The following is a 16,134-nucleotide window of genomic DNA, read 5'->3' as shown; positions in this document are numbered from 1 at the left end:
TGTTTATATTTTAGGACGGAAGAAATACGTCATTTGTTTGAAATTTGAATTCAATGGATTTTTTTTTTTTTTTTACAATAATTCAATGGAAAATTTAAACGACTGTATCATCGCCATTGAGTGATTTATTTGTGCCAATAGTGGTCAGCTTCTTATTTTTGTTACATGGTTAGCTTCTTATTTAATATTGTTTATGTTATATTTCTTGTATTCAGTGTATTTATTGTTAAATTGAGTATGTATTTCATCTAATTAAAGATTAATTATATGCTATTGATTTTTTAAGAAGGAATTATATGCTATTGATGAATACTATAAAATGCACCAAATTTTCTTTAGTTTTCAAAATTCTGAAAATATATATATAGCGTTTTTTTTTTTTTAATTTGAAAGTATATGTACATATGTAGTCAAACATATGTCGTGATAAAGATTAAAGACCCCCCTAGTGTTTAAGGATATTTCGAATCGAAAATATAAATTGACGAATAAATTTAATTTATAAGAAATTAAAGATTTTTTTTATAATTTTACCAAATGAAGTTTTCATAAAAAAAAAAAATCAAAAGTTTACTCGACTTGGATTCAAGGAGTTCCCTAGGGTCGGGACATAAGTCAACGGTCAAAAATGCCGATAAAAAGTTTTTGTTAAATTTTTCTAATTTCGCATTCAAACTCTAAATTATCAATAATTTTTTTTTAAGAATTAGAGGAATAATGTCAAAACAAAGTACTAAAATTCATTTCTAAAGTGTTTACTAGTATATTTTAAATAACATATTAAGGCAAGTATCAGCTTGATCCGTATAGAAATTACCTGCAAACAGAATTCTAATGTGTCTATTGAGTGAAGCAAACAAATACATTCACATGTGACTATTTCTTGACACAGATGATCAACAACCATTAATTAACCAAACTAGTTTAATAAAAAAATTTCAAAAAAAAAAATTAAATAAAAAAAATAAAAACAAAGCAACTAGTTAGCTAACTAGTTACGATTTCAACTGATATAAGTTGAAAACAAACTAGTGGCTTGGCCAAATACTGATCTTAACAGTGGAAATATGCGAACAAGGATTCTCAAGTCATGTGTTTTCTTTCCTTCTTGATAGTGAAACTTATCTGATGTGTAAAAAGCTGAATTAGATGATGCAAGCAGATTATAAATAAGCTGATAGCTGTCAACTTCTCAAGGCTGCAATGTTAGTGTACTTTAGTACTGTCTTATTAGTGTATATTTTTGCATCACAAGTTTCATCATTTTGGGTCTATAAAGCTATAAGGCTACTCAAGTTATAGACTCTATTGTATGGTCATAGAGCTATGACTCAAATTTCTTCAACTAGCTAGCTATAGGGAGGGGGATGACAGGTAAACATCTTTTAATATTAATATTTGTTTCAAATATATTATTGCGTTCTTTTTTTTTTAATATATATATAAATAAGGTAGACGGACAACAAGCTGCGCTGCTAATCTTTTTTGAATAGCAAAACTCAATCTTTGAAAAACTACATCCCTAAACCTAATCGTAACGACATTACAATGCATCACCTTTTGAACTCTTTTCAAAAGGTTTACGGCTAAATTCAAAAGTGTCGAATGCAAATGATATAAAAACGTGTTGATTGTCAGAGCATGCTTTCTCATGTTTGAACATTTTGTTTGAGACAGCTTTGAGGGCTGCCCGTCCCATAGTAAAATCTCCAACCCCTAGTCCCACAAGTAGGGAAACTCCAATCAAATCTACACAAGCATGTTTCTCACATACTCATCCAAACACTAGAACATCCGCTGAACGAAGTGTCGATCTCGCTTCTTGTGAGTCAGTCAAGAAGTTCACTGGTGCCTCTTTCTTCACAGAGATTCCAGCATGCCTAAAAATATCAAAAAACATATCTCTGACCAAGTCATGCCTGTATTTGAAGTCGGGAAGCTCCCTAAATGCTCCCCAAGAGGGTCGAGACACGCTTTACGACAAACAGGACAAACCTCATCCTTATGAATTATTGGAATTATGAGGCGGTACCTAAGGATGGTACGATACTCAACCGGGGACATGTGTTGGCCTAACCTATCGATAGGGATAGAGAGAAGAAAATATTCAACATGTGCCGCTTTCAAACACCCAAAAACTTTATTTTTTTTTTTTGTCTTGTGGTCATGCTAAAATCAATTTCCATGTCCTAAACAATTTTGCCAAAAAGAACACTCGCCAAAAGATGTTGGAATTTAGGGGGGACAATGTCCTTGATAGCAAAATTGCTAAAGTCATAAGTCGGAATCGTGTCCCGAAGACCGTCCAAAGGATTGTTAAAATCCAAGTCCATACCACATCTTTCGCTGTCTCTCAATATATGATCTTACAAAACACAAGATTGAGCCCTAAAAAGTTACAAAGGCATATGAGGTGGCCTTTACTGCTGAATATAATCCTAACCCTCAAACTTAATGGTTAAAGAAGCGATCCTCTATTGAATGTCTCAAAAAAACGAATCTCCTCCAACCACGATGTTTTCAACCGTCACTCTCAACTCTTTCTCAAACGAAACAACTACTCCTCCATGTAAATTGATTGGCATGTCCTGAGGTCGAAAAAAAGTTTGGCAATACTCATGGATGACCGAAGTAGAAGAAACTCACTTTGTAGATCTCTTAACTTATGAAGAATATGCATTAACTCAACAGCTCTGAAAACTCTTTTTATGGTCACCTCCTCTATAAAACCTCTATCTCGACTAACAGCACCTCCAAACAAGGGCCTCTCAATGTTCGAAAGAAATGACCCCTTACGAAATTTGCGCTCAATTACTTTAATTATAACAAAATTTTATTGAACAACTAATATATTTATTTAATATATAATATAAACAAAATAAATGACTTTTTATAATCTGTATAAAATGTTCAAATAAATAATTTAAAATAAGAAGATAAAACGTATAGTCAAACAGTATGCAGGACTACTTTGGTGACTGATATTCGGCAGTGGTCCAAAAGTAACAAAGTTATCTCACTTTTTGAATGGCCAAAGTATATGATGGGGCCTTTTGGGGAATGAGAGAGATTTGCAATTTATGATATGATGGCTACGAAAACAAATTGACTCTGTGAACTGAATTACACCTTCTGATTTGACATACCAACTGACCCATAGAGTGTACCAATAATTCCCCATTCCACACCTACACCCTTGGTATAGTATAGTAAAAAGGCGGATTCTAGGGTGAGAGAGTGAAACATATCTCTCACCCATGAAGAGTGTTTTTTCACCATTGGATTAGATGACAAAATAATGGAAGGTAGAGATGAATGACTAGAAACTTGTTGCTACAGTGTTTTTTGGGTTATTTTAAATTCTATTTTTGCTATATGTTTTTTAATCAAAGTGGAAGATAGTAATTAGATAAAATACAACAAAACCTGTGTCATAGACAGACACCACCTCACAACTAGCCAACAAAAAGAAGCTAAAGAATACAGCAATCAAAGAAAACAATCTGAAGCTTACTCTCCAAAAACTCTCAGGACCTAGAAAAAAAATTCATGAAAAATTGTGATGTTGTTTTCTTCACATTTTTCCTCTCTTTTTGTTCATCTTTCTTCATAAAATTCTTGAAAAACTCCAGATGCTTAACCAGGCTTCAAACAAACCCAGAAAAAAATTCCAAAATTCGACCATTTTTGTGTGCAAAGATCTGCGGTTTTTCTAGATCTGGGTAAAAACTTTAGTCATGGTCATTTTCTCTATTTCAATCGATGACGATCTGCCTTTGCCTTTACTATCAGCATCAATATACACTTCTTTTTCATCAGATTCTTGATCATTTAAAAACATAGCATATTTTATATTGCAAAGAAGTTAAGTGAAAGAGGAAGAAGGAAATATTTGAGTGCAGAGATCTGGGTAAAATTTGGGATTTTGTTTGAATTTTATAATTTTGGAATTTTTTCTGGATTTATTTGAAGCTTGGTTGAAGATCCTGAATTTTCATGAAGTTTATAAATAAAGATGAACAAAAGGGATGAAGAAGGTGAAGAAAAATAAATAAACTTTTATCAAAAATAAAATAAACTTATGTATTAAGGGTTCATTATTAGATATAATGACAAATGCTGGGAGTATATGAGTTTTAATATCTAATTTTAATATCTAATAATAATTACAATATTATATTCTCAATTAATAATTACCAAAGAGAAAAAATCGGAACAACCTCTAATAGCAGGTAAAAATCACACTTCACGGGTGAGAGATATGTTTCACTCTCTCACCCTAGAATCTGCCAGTAAAATAGAGTTCGTTATTTCAGATTTACTATATCAATTAAATTTATAAAATGGAAAAAACTAACATACACAGCTTAAAGACACATGTTAATGATAAAATAAAAAAAAATTATTGTAATTTGTGTATTTAATTCACTTTTTAAATTTTTTGCATAAAATTTCAAAAAATATTTCGTGTTTTGAATGTTAGAAAAACCCTTTATAAATTTAGAAAAATGTCAAATATTGTCTCTGGAATACTAGTTAAAAAAATTAAAGCAGACAAGATAAATGAGCGAATGTGTGTAAGTCCGGTTAAACATGACCGACTATATAGTAAAAACATTTTGAAACTTGTATAGTAAACTTTTTTTAAAATGTAAAAAACATAATATTTTCAATATAAAATTCTTATCATAGAGCATAGACCATCTTGGTACCCAATAAATGTGTCTATTGGGAAGAAAATACAAGTAATAATTATTGATTTCAGTTCTTGGAACATTCTATTTTTATGGTTCACATACTATTTTAATACTTTTTTTATCTTTAATCATAATTAAAAACTCACTTTTAAAATTTATTGACCGATATACTAGTATTTGGGTTATTCAATGAATTTGAAAAATTGACTTTTGCTTATAAATTGATGGAGTATCTAAATCTTGAAATACAACAATGATATAAAGATAGGGTGATGATAAACAATATCCTTGGGATAACGGTTAAGGAAATAAAGGTAAAATTTTAATTTGAAAAGATTCATTTTTAAAATTTTAAGTCATTTGTCAAAAAAAAATATTTGTCATTTTTTTGAAATGAATGAATGGATAGATAGATAGAAAGAAAATGAGTGTTTATTAAAAAAAAATGATTTTCATTGTCAACTTCATTCTTGCCATGGTGGATATGAGATTTGAATAACAAATTGACACATATTAGTTCGATGTGTCAAATGTTAGAACACATTATAAAAACCAAACAAAAATTGGTACTGTCAAAGATAATTTTGGTTAACAGAATTTTGAATTTGAGATTTTTAAATGTTTTTCTTGTTAGAAGTTTATTTTATTTGGTAGTTTATTTTATTTTCGTATTTTGTTTTGACAAACTCATAATGCTTCTTGTTAATGCATCATGAGTTTGAGAGTAGGTGTTAGATAATAAAATAATAGTCTATGTTATTGGGCCTATTAGTTTAGAGTCCATTAGGTTTTATTATATATTCTCTCCAATAACCTTTTGTAATGTCAAGCTATTGGTATTCTATTGAAACCCTAGCCGTCTTTCTCTTTTCCTATTTGTGTATCTCTAATTCTAACATGGTATCGAGAGCTTGTTTCGATCCACCTTGAACCACTTGTCGCTTCCGCCGTCGAGTTCCCACAAATTTGGGAATTTGTTTTGTTTTCTTTTTTGTATGGTTGATTCTATTTGACCGCTGGTTTTAGTTGTAACATTTCTTTGTTCGTCTCGAGGCTGTGTGTGGGTTCTTGGTTGTTTTTCATCTGCAAGTATTTTGGTTGCTTCTCGGTAATTTGTGGGTTTGTTGATTCTTTGTTTGGAATTGCTTGTTTTTTCACTTCGGTTAGTGTTAGATATATGTTATTGGTTTAGATCTAAGACTTGCTACTTAGGAATTTTGAAGTTGAAGTTAAAGTCAGTGCTTCGGTCAAACGGTAAAACTTGCATTTGTTTTTGGTAAATTGATTGGTTTGAAGAAATAATTTAGTGGCTTTTGGATGCTGAAGTTGTTGGCACGTGATGAACGTGATGAGCTATCATGGTGGAACATGGTGGTTGATTCAATTATAGGTAATTTTCATTGTTCCACGAATTGGAATAATGGATTGTGGATATTGATTTCTCTATGTTTGATTGCACTTCTCTCTGCCTTCTTCTGATTGCATTGTACTTCTCCCTATTGCACTTCTGATTGTATTGCACTTCTCCCCTATTGCACTTCTTCTGATTGCATTGCACTTCTTCCTATTGCACTTCTGATTGTATTGCACTTCTCCCTATTGCACTTCTTCTGATTGTATTGCACTTCTCTTTTGATTGCATTGCACTTCTCCCTATTGCACTTCTGATTGCATTGCACTTCTCCCCCTATTGCACTTCTTCTGATTGCATTGCACTTCTCCCCCTATTGCACTTCTTCTGATTGCATTGCACTTCTCCTCCTATTGCACTTCTTCTGATTGCATTGCACTTCTCCCTCTATTGCACTTCTTCTGATTGCATTGCACTTCTCCCTCTATTGCACTTCTCTTCTGATTGCATTGCACTTCTCCCTATTGATTCTTATGATTAGTTTAGTTTGAATTTGTTCGATTGATTTGGATTGATTGACTTTGGACCGGACTAGATTGGATGTTGGATTAATTTGATTTGGTTCTCCCCTCTTTGATGGTAAATTGCTGCGTTGATCGTGATCTTAATTTGGTTGATTTGTTGTCAGGGCTAATTTGTAACAAGCTTAAAGCTTAGTAAGCTTTAGCTTGAGGGGTGATGTTAGAAGTTTATTTTATTTGGTAGTTTATTTTATTTTCGTATTTTGTTTTGACAAACTCATAATGCTTCTTGTTAATGCATCATGAGTTTGAGAGTAGGTGTTAGATAATAAAATAATAGTCTATGTTATTGGGCCTATTAGTTTAGAGTCCATTAGGTTTTATTATATATTCTCTCCAATAACCTTTTGTAATGTCAAGCTATTGGTATTCTATTGAAACCCTAGCCGTCTTTCTCTTTTCCTATTTGTGTATCTCTAATTCTAACATTTCTTTCATCTTAGGACTAATATGATATAGTGTGGCGCTTTCAAGAACGAAAGTAACTGTTTATTCGATTTTTGACATCAAAATATTGATGTCCAATTATTATTTTATATATAATATGACACTTAACATTAAAAAAAACCCACATAATTTGCAATGGCCTAAGGAAGAAGCAGCCCAAACAGAGATTTTATGCCTCAATATTTTGAAAAGAAAAATGTATTAAAAGATTTAATTGATTATCTTCTTAACCTAAGTTTAACTAGTCTCAACAAAATTTATTATTATTTTTTTTTAATTTAAAAGTTCTCAATATAAAATTTGATAGGCTTTTAAATATTGGGTCAGTCCTAATTTAAATAAATACCACTCTGATCTTAAATATAAGCAAAGATTAGTTTTTCATATTTATTGAGTAATTAATGTATTTGGTCTATAATATAGATAATATATATTAGTTATTTAATAAATTTAAAAAAAGACTTTTTTACTAATATTTGAAGGAAAATGCTAACTAGTTAAGGAATCAAAGATTGTAAAAACATCTTGAGATTTATATAATCAAACTCTTAAAAATATTAAAGGTGTTATTTTCAATATAAAACTTACTTCGTTTAGTTCCTTAACTAATGTCACAGGGGCACTAGTTAGTATGATCCACATTTACAATCGGACGGAGTATAATTATAATTTTTTTTATAGATGAGTGATCTAGTGGCTACACACCTAGTATAAAAATGATAGAAAGGGATTCAGACAATCTCATAAAATATCTTCACAACCAATTAGGCCATAATAATGGGGCCAAATAGGGCTTTGTCTAACTTGAAAGAGTAGTTCAAGTGTGATGCATAGTGCATAAGTCATGAATATAACATTACAACGAATATGAATTTTACAAAAGGTCACGTTGTGACGTGTATCCTGATCAATTACCTCTCTCATGTGACGTGACACCACGTTGGCAGGTGCCACGTATGCGGTAAACAATCACATCATCAAAATAGATGAAGTAGGGGCAATTTGATTGACGTTTTACAATTTCAGAAAATATTTAACGAATTTTAAAATTTCAAAGGTATTTGGCATTTCAATCGTTGAACAATGATGTAGTGCTTCAATTCTCATTTGGTTCACCATGTGAAATTAAGAGGACCGATAAGGATATTTGGGTCCTTTTTAAAGTTCCCTTATACTTTTGGAAACAATTCTCACTTAGTTCATCATACAAAATTAAGAGGGCATTTAGGTCTCATTCAAAAAAAATCAAAAGATGAGTCACATGAGGAGGAAATAAATGTCAACCGTATTTGGAAGACTTTTGGAAAACAATCGAAACTTGTGTCTAACGGCAAGTTTAAGCACAGAGAGAAAACTATAAGATAAACAACTCAAGTGTTGTTGTGACTATATATATCCATTGTGAGTGGTACCTGTGATCATGGACAACATCACCAGCAAATCATGCAAGGTGGATTCCCTGGTCTGTCTGCAGGACAGTCAGTTCTACCAAGTTTAGAGATTGTCCATCAGCATGCTTTAGATTGCCTACATTCAAATTAGGAACTTGCAGCTTCTCCAAAGTTCTAACAACTTCATCCATGTTAGGCCTGAACTTGGACTCTAATGATAGGCATTGCAGAGCAAGAGTGGCTACCTTGTATGCCTCTTCTGTCAAATACTGCCCTTTAAGCTCACTGTCCAACAGACCGAAAATCTTGGTTTTGTCGGCCAGGTGCGGCTTTATGTATTCCACCAAGTTGTCACTTCCATATTTAGTCATGTCAAGTACCAACTCACCAGTTAATATTTCCAGCAGGACAACTCCAAAACTATAGACATCACTCTTAGTAGTAAGATGGCCTACAATAACAACGGTTTTAGCTATTAACCGTAAGTAAGGCTACTAAGTTGAATCAGTAATACCTTAACAAAATATAAAAAAATGAGAAACATCAAGCCGAAAATACCCGAGTCTACATATTCGGGATCTGCATATCCCTCAATTCCCATTATCCTGGTGGAGACGTGGCTTCCGTTGTCATTCGGACCATCCCTTGCCAGTCCAAAATCAGAAAGCTTTGCATTATAATCCTGTAATCAAATCCAGAATTATGATTCGGACATGTTATCCAAATAATCACTTGCATTTATCTATCCTAGGTTTCTTTATTATTTATTATAAGACAGTGAAAGAATGAAAGTGTACATACAGAATCCAACAAGATATTTGAAGTCTTGAAATCTCTATATATCACTTTTGTTGTAGCACTGTGCAGAAATGCAAGCACTTTGGCAACATCAAGAGAAACCTTCAGACGGATGCTCCAAGAAAGAGGTTCGACAGCATCTGGATCTGGCTCTCGCTTTCGATATCCTGTTTCAATAACATTTTCAATGTCAAACTTCTTCTGAAGTTAAAAACAGATGGAAAAGATGGGGACAAATAACTCACTGCTGAACAAGTGATCTTCCAAGCTTCCAAGGGGCATAAGTTCATATACGAGAAGGCGGCATTCATCTTCAAGGCAATAACCAATCAATCTCACTAAATTAGGATGAGAAAACTTTCCAAGATAGTTGACTTCAGCCTAGATGTGAAAACAAAAGCATTGTAAGATAAACATGTACCGTCTGCATGCACAATCAAAAATAAATTCCTTAGTTTTCCAATCATAACTAATTACTAACATAGTTGACTTCATACTTATAAGATAGTTCAACGGCTAATTCTACTAAACACTATAAATTCAATTGGCTATACTATCAGCTTCCTAATTTATCTGCTAGTTTATAAGTTATTCGTTATAAATTAACTTATCAACTATCCACCGTTATTTGCATAACTATTAGCTTCCTAATTACAACATTAGGAGCAAATAATTTAAATAAGTAGATTAAACTCACCAACCACTCCCTATGACCCTGTAAGCTCTTTGGTCTTAGTCTTTTGACAGCAACAGCAATGCCAGTGCCAGGTTTGGTAGCAGCCAATGAATTCTGATGAATCCACCCCTTATAAACCAATCCAAAACCACCATCTCCTATTATACTATATGGATGGAAATTTCCAGTGGCTATCTCAAGTTCTGCAAAGGTATATCTCTTCAAATTGGACGACAGCAAGATATCACGGTCACTTCTTCTAGCATTCTGAGGCCCTGATACAGCGGAAACAGAAAGGTCTAAAGTTTGAGAAATTAAAACAAAATTGAAATGAATGGTGGATGACCCGATCAGAACTTGATACCAGACGGCCGAACGGATTATACCATCTTAGAGAGTTTGGCCTAACTCAACCTATAAAATCCGCTTGTAAGAGCCTCACTTATAAACACGTATTCAGACCATATGGTGATAAGTGATAAGGTATTCAGTATTCTTATAAGTTATAACCTTAAGGAACGAAAATGAAATTCTATTGACTAATGTTGTAAAACTTCTATTATTACTATATAATAGAATTGTTATGATCTTTAATTTTAGTATATAAATATTGTTTTAGGGAGTTCAGCTGAAAAAAAAATAGATAGCGGAAGCAATAACAATAATTGAAAGAAACAAAACAATGATCAGAACAAATAATGTTTGGCATAATAAATGTTGTTCATTGATGTGTATACGTTGGATAGTATCAATATTGTTTCCAAATAGGAGTAAGTGTGAGTATTACATTCGGAATGGAGTCAAACCACCACCATCAAATATGTCATTGAGTGTGCAACTTGATCGGTTTAAGAAATTAAAACCCTCCTTGTGTAAATGCAAAGAAGGTTTCGTCATAACTCTGCATATTTTTTGTGTTCAACTACATAGATTTTCCGCGATATGACTAACATAACTTTTATTTTATTGTGACATAGAATGTGATATATACTTCAAACAATCATTATTTATAGTGGGAGAGATTGGTGGGAATGATGAAGAAAATTTTGATAGTATATTATATAAGATCATGACGCATACCTTTTAGGATTTCGGAGAACGATGACAGAAATAAGCATGAGAAGCGGAACTACCCTCATCATTACTAGTGTTTCAGAGAATCGGGTCTTACCTTATGTTGAAACGTCTGATGGGATAAGTTTATATAACTGAACGGCTGAGGGCAGGGACCTCTCGTTGGGCTCTTGTTTCTGAGCTATGACTTGTCATTTCGTCTATTTAAAAATAAAAAAAAAAACTAATATGGATCTTAGGGTAATTTATTTATTTTTAATGCGGATATTCAAACTATGTTAGGGTAGAGAGTTCCCAACAATATTCCTTCTGCCTCTCATTATTTTGCCAGATGGTTTGACAATTTGGTTAGCATTTGTCAAAAGAGTGACCCAAAAAAAGGTAGTACGGCTTGACAAATCCTAAAGGGTCCAAATTACTATAAATAAATAGCATAGAGAATCATGTGGAGGGGAGTATTATCCAAAGTCAAAAGATTTTGCAACCTCATTATTATCTAGTAGGGCAGGGTTAACTGTACTGAAAAAACAACATACAATACAGTATACAGGAATTGTCATCATTTGGCTGGTGGTTTGGGTGATTTGGAGAACAAGGAATGATGTAATTTTCGCTTATAAAGCTCAAAATATTCATGAAGCGGTTGAGAGAATACAATATATCTCTTGAAAATTGTTGTTGACATCAAAGCCTCACTCTCTTTGTTTGTTTTATGAATGGAATGTAAATCCATTATATTGTATAATTAAGACTGTCTTCGCTAGGTTTAGTACCCCAGGTACTTCATTTCATTTTAATATATTCATGCTTTTTTTGGCCGTTAAAAAAATATATACTATACTAGTAGTTACATAAGATTTTAGTATATCCAAAGTTCGTATCATATTCCAAATCAATTTCAAATGTTTCTTCACATAATGATGAAAAAATATATTGACCAATGTTTTCATTTATTGTCAGAATCATGTATACATGAATGATGAATGAAATCAAGCTTGAAAGAATCAATAGAATATAGCATCAGCCTTTAAAATGTACTTAGTAAGTAGTACTATATATATACTATGGCAACCATGTGTTACAAAATAGATTAGGAAAAACCACACCAGCCCAATAAATACTATAACAAAAAATGAGCTAACCATAGCAATTATACAAAAGTACCTTCTCTTCCGTTCCCAACTACTTTTAGCAGTTACAAACATTTGATAGAACTCAAACAAAATCTATGAAGCGTTGACACAGACACATACATATACATGGACACAACATTGACATGTCAAATTGTTGTCAGTATTGACATGTTGATACTGACAATAATTTGAGAAGATTGAAAAAGTAAATGTAACCACACATATGTTGGTGTCATGTTAAACACTTGACATCTCTCAGACAGCCTTTAATGTGAAGTGTCGGTGCTACATAGCTCAGAATACACTCAATATTAATTGTTGAACATTAGCAAATCTCACCAGGAAATGTTAAGAGAAGCTTGGTTCTGAATATATTAGCGCAAATATGATATGTACAGTCTATTAGCTAAAGAGGTGCATGTATTAATGAACAAGATCGCCAGCAAATGATGCACGGTGCTTTCCCTGGTCTGGCCACAGGACATTCAGTTCTGCCAAGTTTGAAGGTTGCGGATCTTCAATTTCAAGCATAGAGAGGAGATGCTGAAGGACGGGGATAAGATGTGTGAGCTCTCGCACTCGCACAAGATTTTTTGTGAGTCCTTGCATGGGTAACATCATCAGCACTTTTTCTCCGATAACGCCTTTGATTGCCTACATTCACATTAGGAACCTTGAGCTGCTCCAATATTCTAACAACTTCATCCATGTTGGGCCTGTACTTGGATTCTGTTGATAGGCATCGCAGAGCAAGTGTGGCTACCCTGTAGGACTCATCTGATGAATACTGTCCTTCGAGTCGGCTGTCTAACACACTGAAAACCTTACGTTTGTTAGCGAGATACGGTTTAGCCCATTCCACCAAGCTGTGTTGTCCAGATGGTCTATTCTTGTCAACTGCCCTCTTACCAGATAACATTTCCAGCAGGACAACTCCGTAACTATAAACATCGCTCTTAGTAGTAAGATGACCTACAGTAACAATGTTTTTTTGCTATTAACTGAATTGCTACTAAGATGAACCTACAATAACTTAACAAAATTATAAAAGGAGAAGCAAAAAACATATATGGTTCAGCAACATGAACTCAAATATACCTGTGGCTAGATATTCAGGAGCCGCGTACCCATAGGTTCCCATTACTCGGGTAGAGACATGGCTTTTGTCACCTGTTGGACCATCCTTTGCCAACCCGAAATCAGAAAGCTTTGCGTTATAATCCTGCAATCAAATCATATAACACGTTTCAGACATTTCATCCCAATAATCTTTACATTTATCAATCTAACTTCAAAAGTAAAAGACTAAAGGTTTACATACAGAATCCAACAAGATATTTGAAGTCTTAAAGTCTCTATATATCACTTTCGTTTCAGAGCTGTGCAGAAATGCAAGCCCTTTTGCAGCATCAAGGGCAACCTTCAGACGGAGGCTCCAAGAAAGAGGTTGAAAATACGAGCCTCCTGTTTCAATAAAATATCGCCAATGTTAAACAAACTTCTTCCATTGTTCAAAACTGAGGGAAAAGATGGGAAAGGATTAATAACTCACTCCTGAACAAGTGGTTCTCCAAACTTCCACGGGGCATAAACTCATAGACGAGAAGGCGGTGTTCATCTTCAAGACAATAACCAATCAATCTCACCAAATGAGGATGAGAAAACTGTCCAAGATAGTTGACTTCAGCCTAAAAGTGAAAACATTAACATAGTAAGGCAAACATGTATTGTCTGCACATCCAAACATAAATTCCTCTTAGGTTTTCAATCATAATGAATCACAGACACAGTATTGAAATTGTAACGGGTTTTAAATGCAGGGATGTATATTGACTTATTTGAGCTTATCAACTAGTAAGTGGATTTTTTTGGAGAAAGTTTATGAAAACAACTTATGACATATTCATAAGCTGTTTTCAGTTTATTTCCAGTAACTTTACAGGATAGCTTACGAAAACAACCTATAGCTTATATAAAATCAATTCGACTTTATTTTATCTCTTATTAAGAAAATAGCTAATAAATAAGCACTTATATGACAATAACTTATGCTATAAGCGCTCAATTAAGTTGTTTATCCAAATAGGACCTAGAGCTTAGAAGAACAAAGATGAGACAAAACAACTTGAGATTTTCTTTCCATCATTAATTAACCATAGTACCTTGACAGTTGACCAAACAATGTAACAGAAACTATTTGCTTCTTATAATTATCAAAAGCAAATGCTTTAAACAAGTAGATTAAACTCACCAACCACTCCCTGTGACCCTGGAAGCTTTCTTGATTAAGTCTTTTAACAGCAATAACAATGCCAGTACCAGGTTTAGCAGGTGCCAATGAATTCTCATCAATCCATCCCTTAAAAACTGATCCAAAACCACCTTCTCCTAACACACTATCCGGACGAAAATTTCTAGTGGCCGACTTAAGTTCTGCTAAGGTATAGCTCTTTACATTGGTTGATTTCAAGATCTCACCCTCGCTTCGAGGAGTCTGAGGTACTGATCCAGTTGAAACCTTACTATTTGTACTGCTCAGATCATTTCCAGCTGAATTAGAGTTCTTTGAATTTAACCCTGCCAAACCAAACCAATCCATTTTCATATTCATATCCGTTACAGTTAAAGCTTACACATGAATATCACATGAAATGTAACATAGATTGAGCTATCTAACTGGATCTTCAATTGTGTTCATACAATGAAATGGATCAATTTTTGTACCTTTAGGGATACAAGTTTCAGAGTTGAGCCTCAAAAATACCACTAAATGAACTTTTTGGATATTGAAACTGATAAACAAGGTAAAATTCTACATGATTTTATTTTGGAAACACAGAAAGAATCAAACTTTGAAGAAATAAAAGGAAATTGAGAATACCCAAAAGCAATAAACATCAAAGCAACTCAAACTCAAATGAAATATACACAATTCATGTAAAGGGTAGCAAAAAAAAGGAAGAGAATTGAAGAACATATACCAGTGTTATAAGGACTTTCAGCTTTGATTTGAGCACTCAAACAAACTCCCATGTTGTAGAGCCTTGTTCCCTCAAGACAGCTATATGCAATAGACAACTGCAGAAAGCATGAAACTTGAATTGAATGAATGGAAATAAAAGGAAAGGTTAAAAATCTATGGTGGTAAGTAAAAGTGGAAATATGCACGAAGGAAAAAGAAAGCTATGAACCTGTTTAGAGAGAGAGAGAGAGAGAGAGTACCTTGTTTTTGGGGTAAGTAATTGAAAAGGTGGGATTAGAAAGAGTTGGAAAGGAACAAGGAAGGTGGGTATGTTATGGTGACAGACTCACATCATAGTGACACTCATTCATGAAATCAAATAGTAGAACGGACCCTTCTTCAAGATAACACAATTAATTACATCGAGTTCAAGCAGTTAACGAGTCTATCTCATTATCAAATCTGATAAAAGAAAATTCAATAGTTAGTTGGTTTAGTGATAACTGATGTTGTACTTGATAGGGAAGATCATCGTTCGATCCCTACAACTGCGATCTGGAGGTGGTTGAAATCACTTGATGCCAGAATTGACATTCGAAACAGATTAGACAATCCAGCGGACCAAATACCAGTGATCTTGATAAAAATACACTTCAAATTCTGATCAGAACAATCATCAACCTTCTCTTATCACACTTTCCACTATCATTTTCTTCTAAAAACGGAGAGTTAAGACAAAAGCATATCCTAAGTAGTGTACGATGTATGTCTTACTGTATTGGCGGTGAGTTCAACAAATTCATGATAATATCATTATTTTATTTAACTTTTATACCAAAATTACACTGTTTCACCGTAATTCTGTCAAATTTACTGTGAATTCAGATAAGCTCTTATTTTAATGTGATTTGCAAACAAACACCAACTTTCTTTAGAAAATGCCACATAAGCTGTCAATTGGTGTTTGGTTTGGCACCGTTCAACTTGTTGCTTTTATGCTGCATTGCTGTTCCATGGCTTTTTT

The 16,134-nt window shown here is 33.3% G+C and overlaps 2 protein-coding genes across 2 annotated transcripts; both read right to left on the bottom strand.

Annotated features, from left to right (window-relative positions):
- Positions 1 to 8,204: 8,204 nt before the first annotated feature.
- Positions 8,205 to 10,838, bottom strand: LOC123896631 (receptor-like cytoplasmic kinase 176). The gene is made up of 6 exons (XM_045946999.1): positions 10,748 to 10,838; positions 9,963 to 10,330; positions 9,511 to 9,646; positions 9,269 to 9,432; positions 9,026 to 9,149; positions 8,205 to 8,918 (listed from the first exon to the last, which is right to left on the bottom strand). Exons 1-6 carry the CDS (start codon positions 10,836 to 10,838, stop codon positions 8,518 to 8,520), a joined length of 1,284 nt encoding a protein of 427 aa, XP_045802955.1. The 3' UTR covers positions 8,205 to 8,517.
- Positions 10,839 to 12,093: 1,255 nt separating this feature from the next.
- LOC123897756 (probable serine/threonine-protein kinase PBL9) lies at positions 12,094 to 15,557 on the bottom strand. The gene is made up of 7 exons (XM_045948506.1): positions 15,371 to 15,557; positions 15,130 to 15,226; positions 14,400 to 14,725; positions 13,701 to 13,836; positions 13,470 to 13,612; positions 13,247 to 13,370; positions 12,094 to 13,120 (listed from the first exon to the last, which is right to left on the bottom strand). Exons 2-7 carry the CDS (start codon positions 15,179 to 15,181, stop codon positions 12,672 to 12,674), a joined length of 1,230 nt encoding a protein of 409 aa, XP_045804462.1. The 5' UTR covers positions 15,182 to 15,226; positions 15,371 to 15,557; the 3' UTR covers positions 12,094 to 12,671.
- Positions 15,558 to 16,134: the final 577 nt, after the last annotated feature.

Source organism: Trifolium pratense, linkage group LG7, assembly GCF_020283565.1.
Source record: "Trifolium pratense cultivar HEN17-A07 linkage group LG7, ARS_RC_1.1, whole genome shotgun sequence".
In the NCBI taxonomy this organism is placed as follows: domain Eukaryota; kingdom Viridiplantae; phylum Streptophyta; class Magnoliopsida; order Fabales; family Fabaceae; genus Trifolium; species Trifolium pratense.
This window is presented reverse-complemented; position numbering and strand designations above follow the sequence as displayed.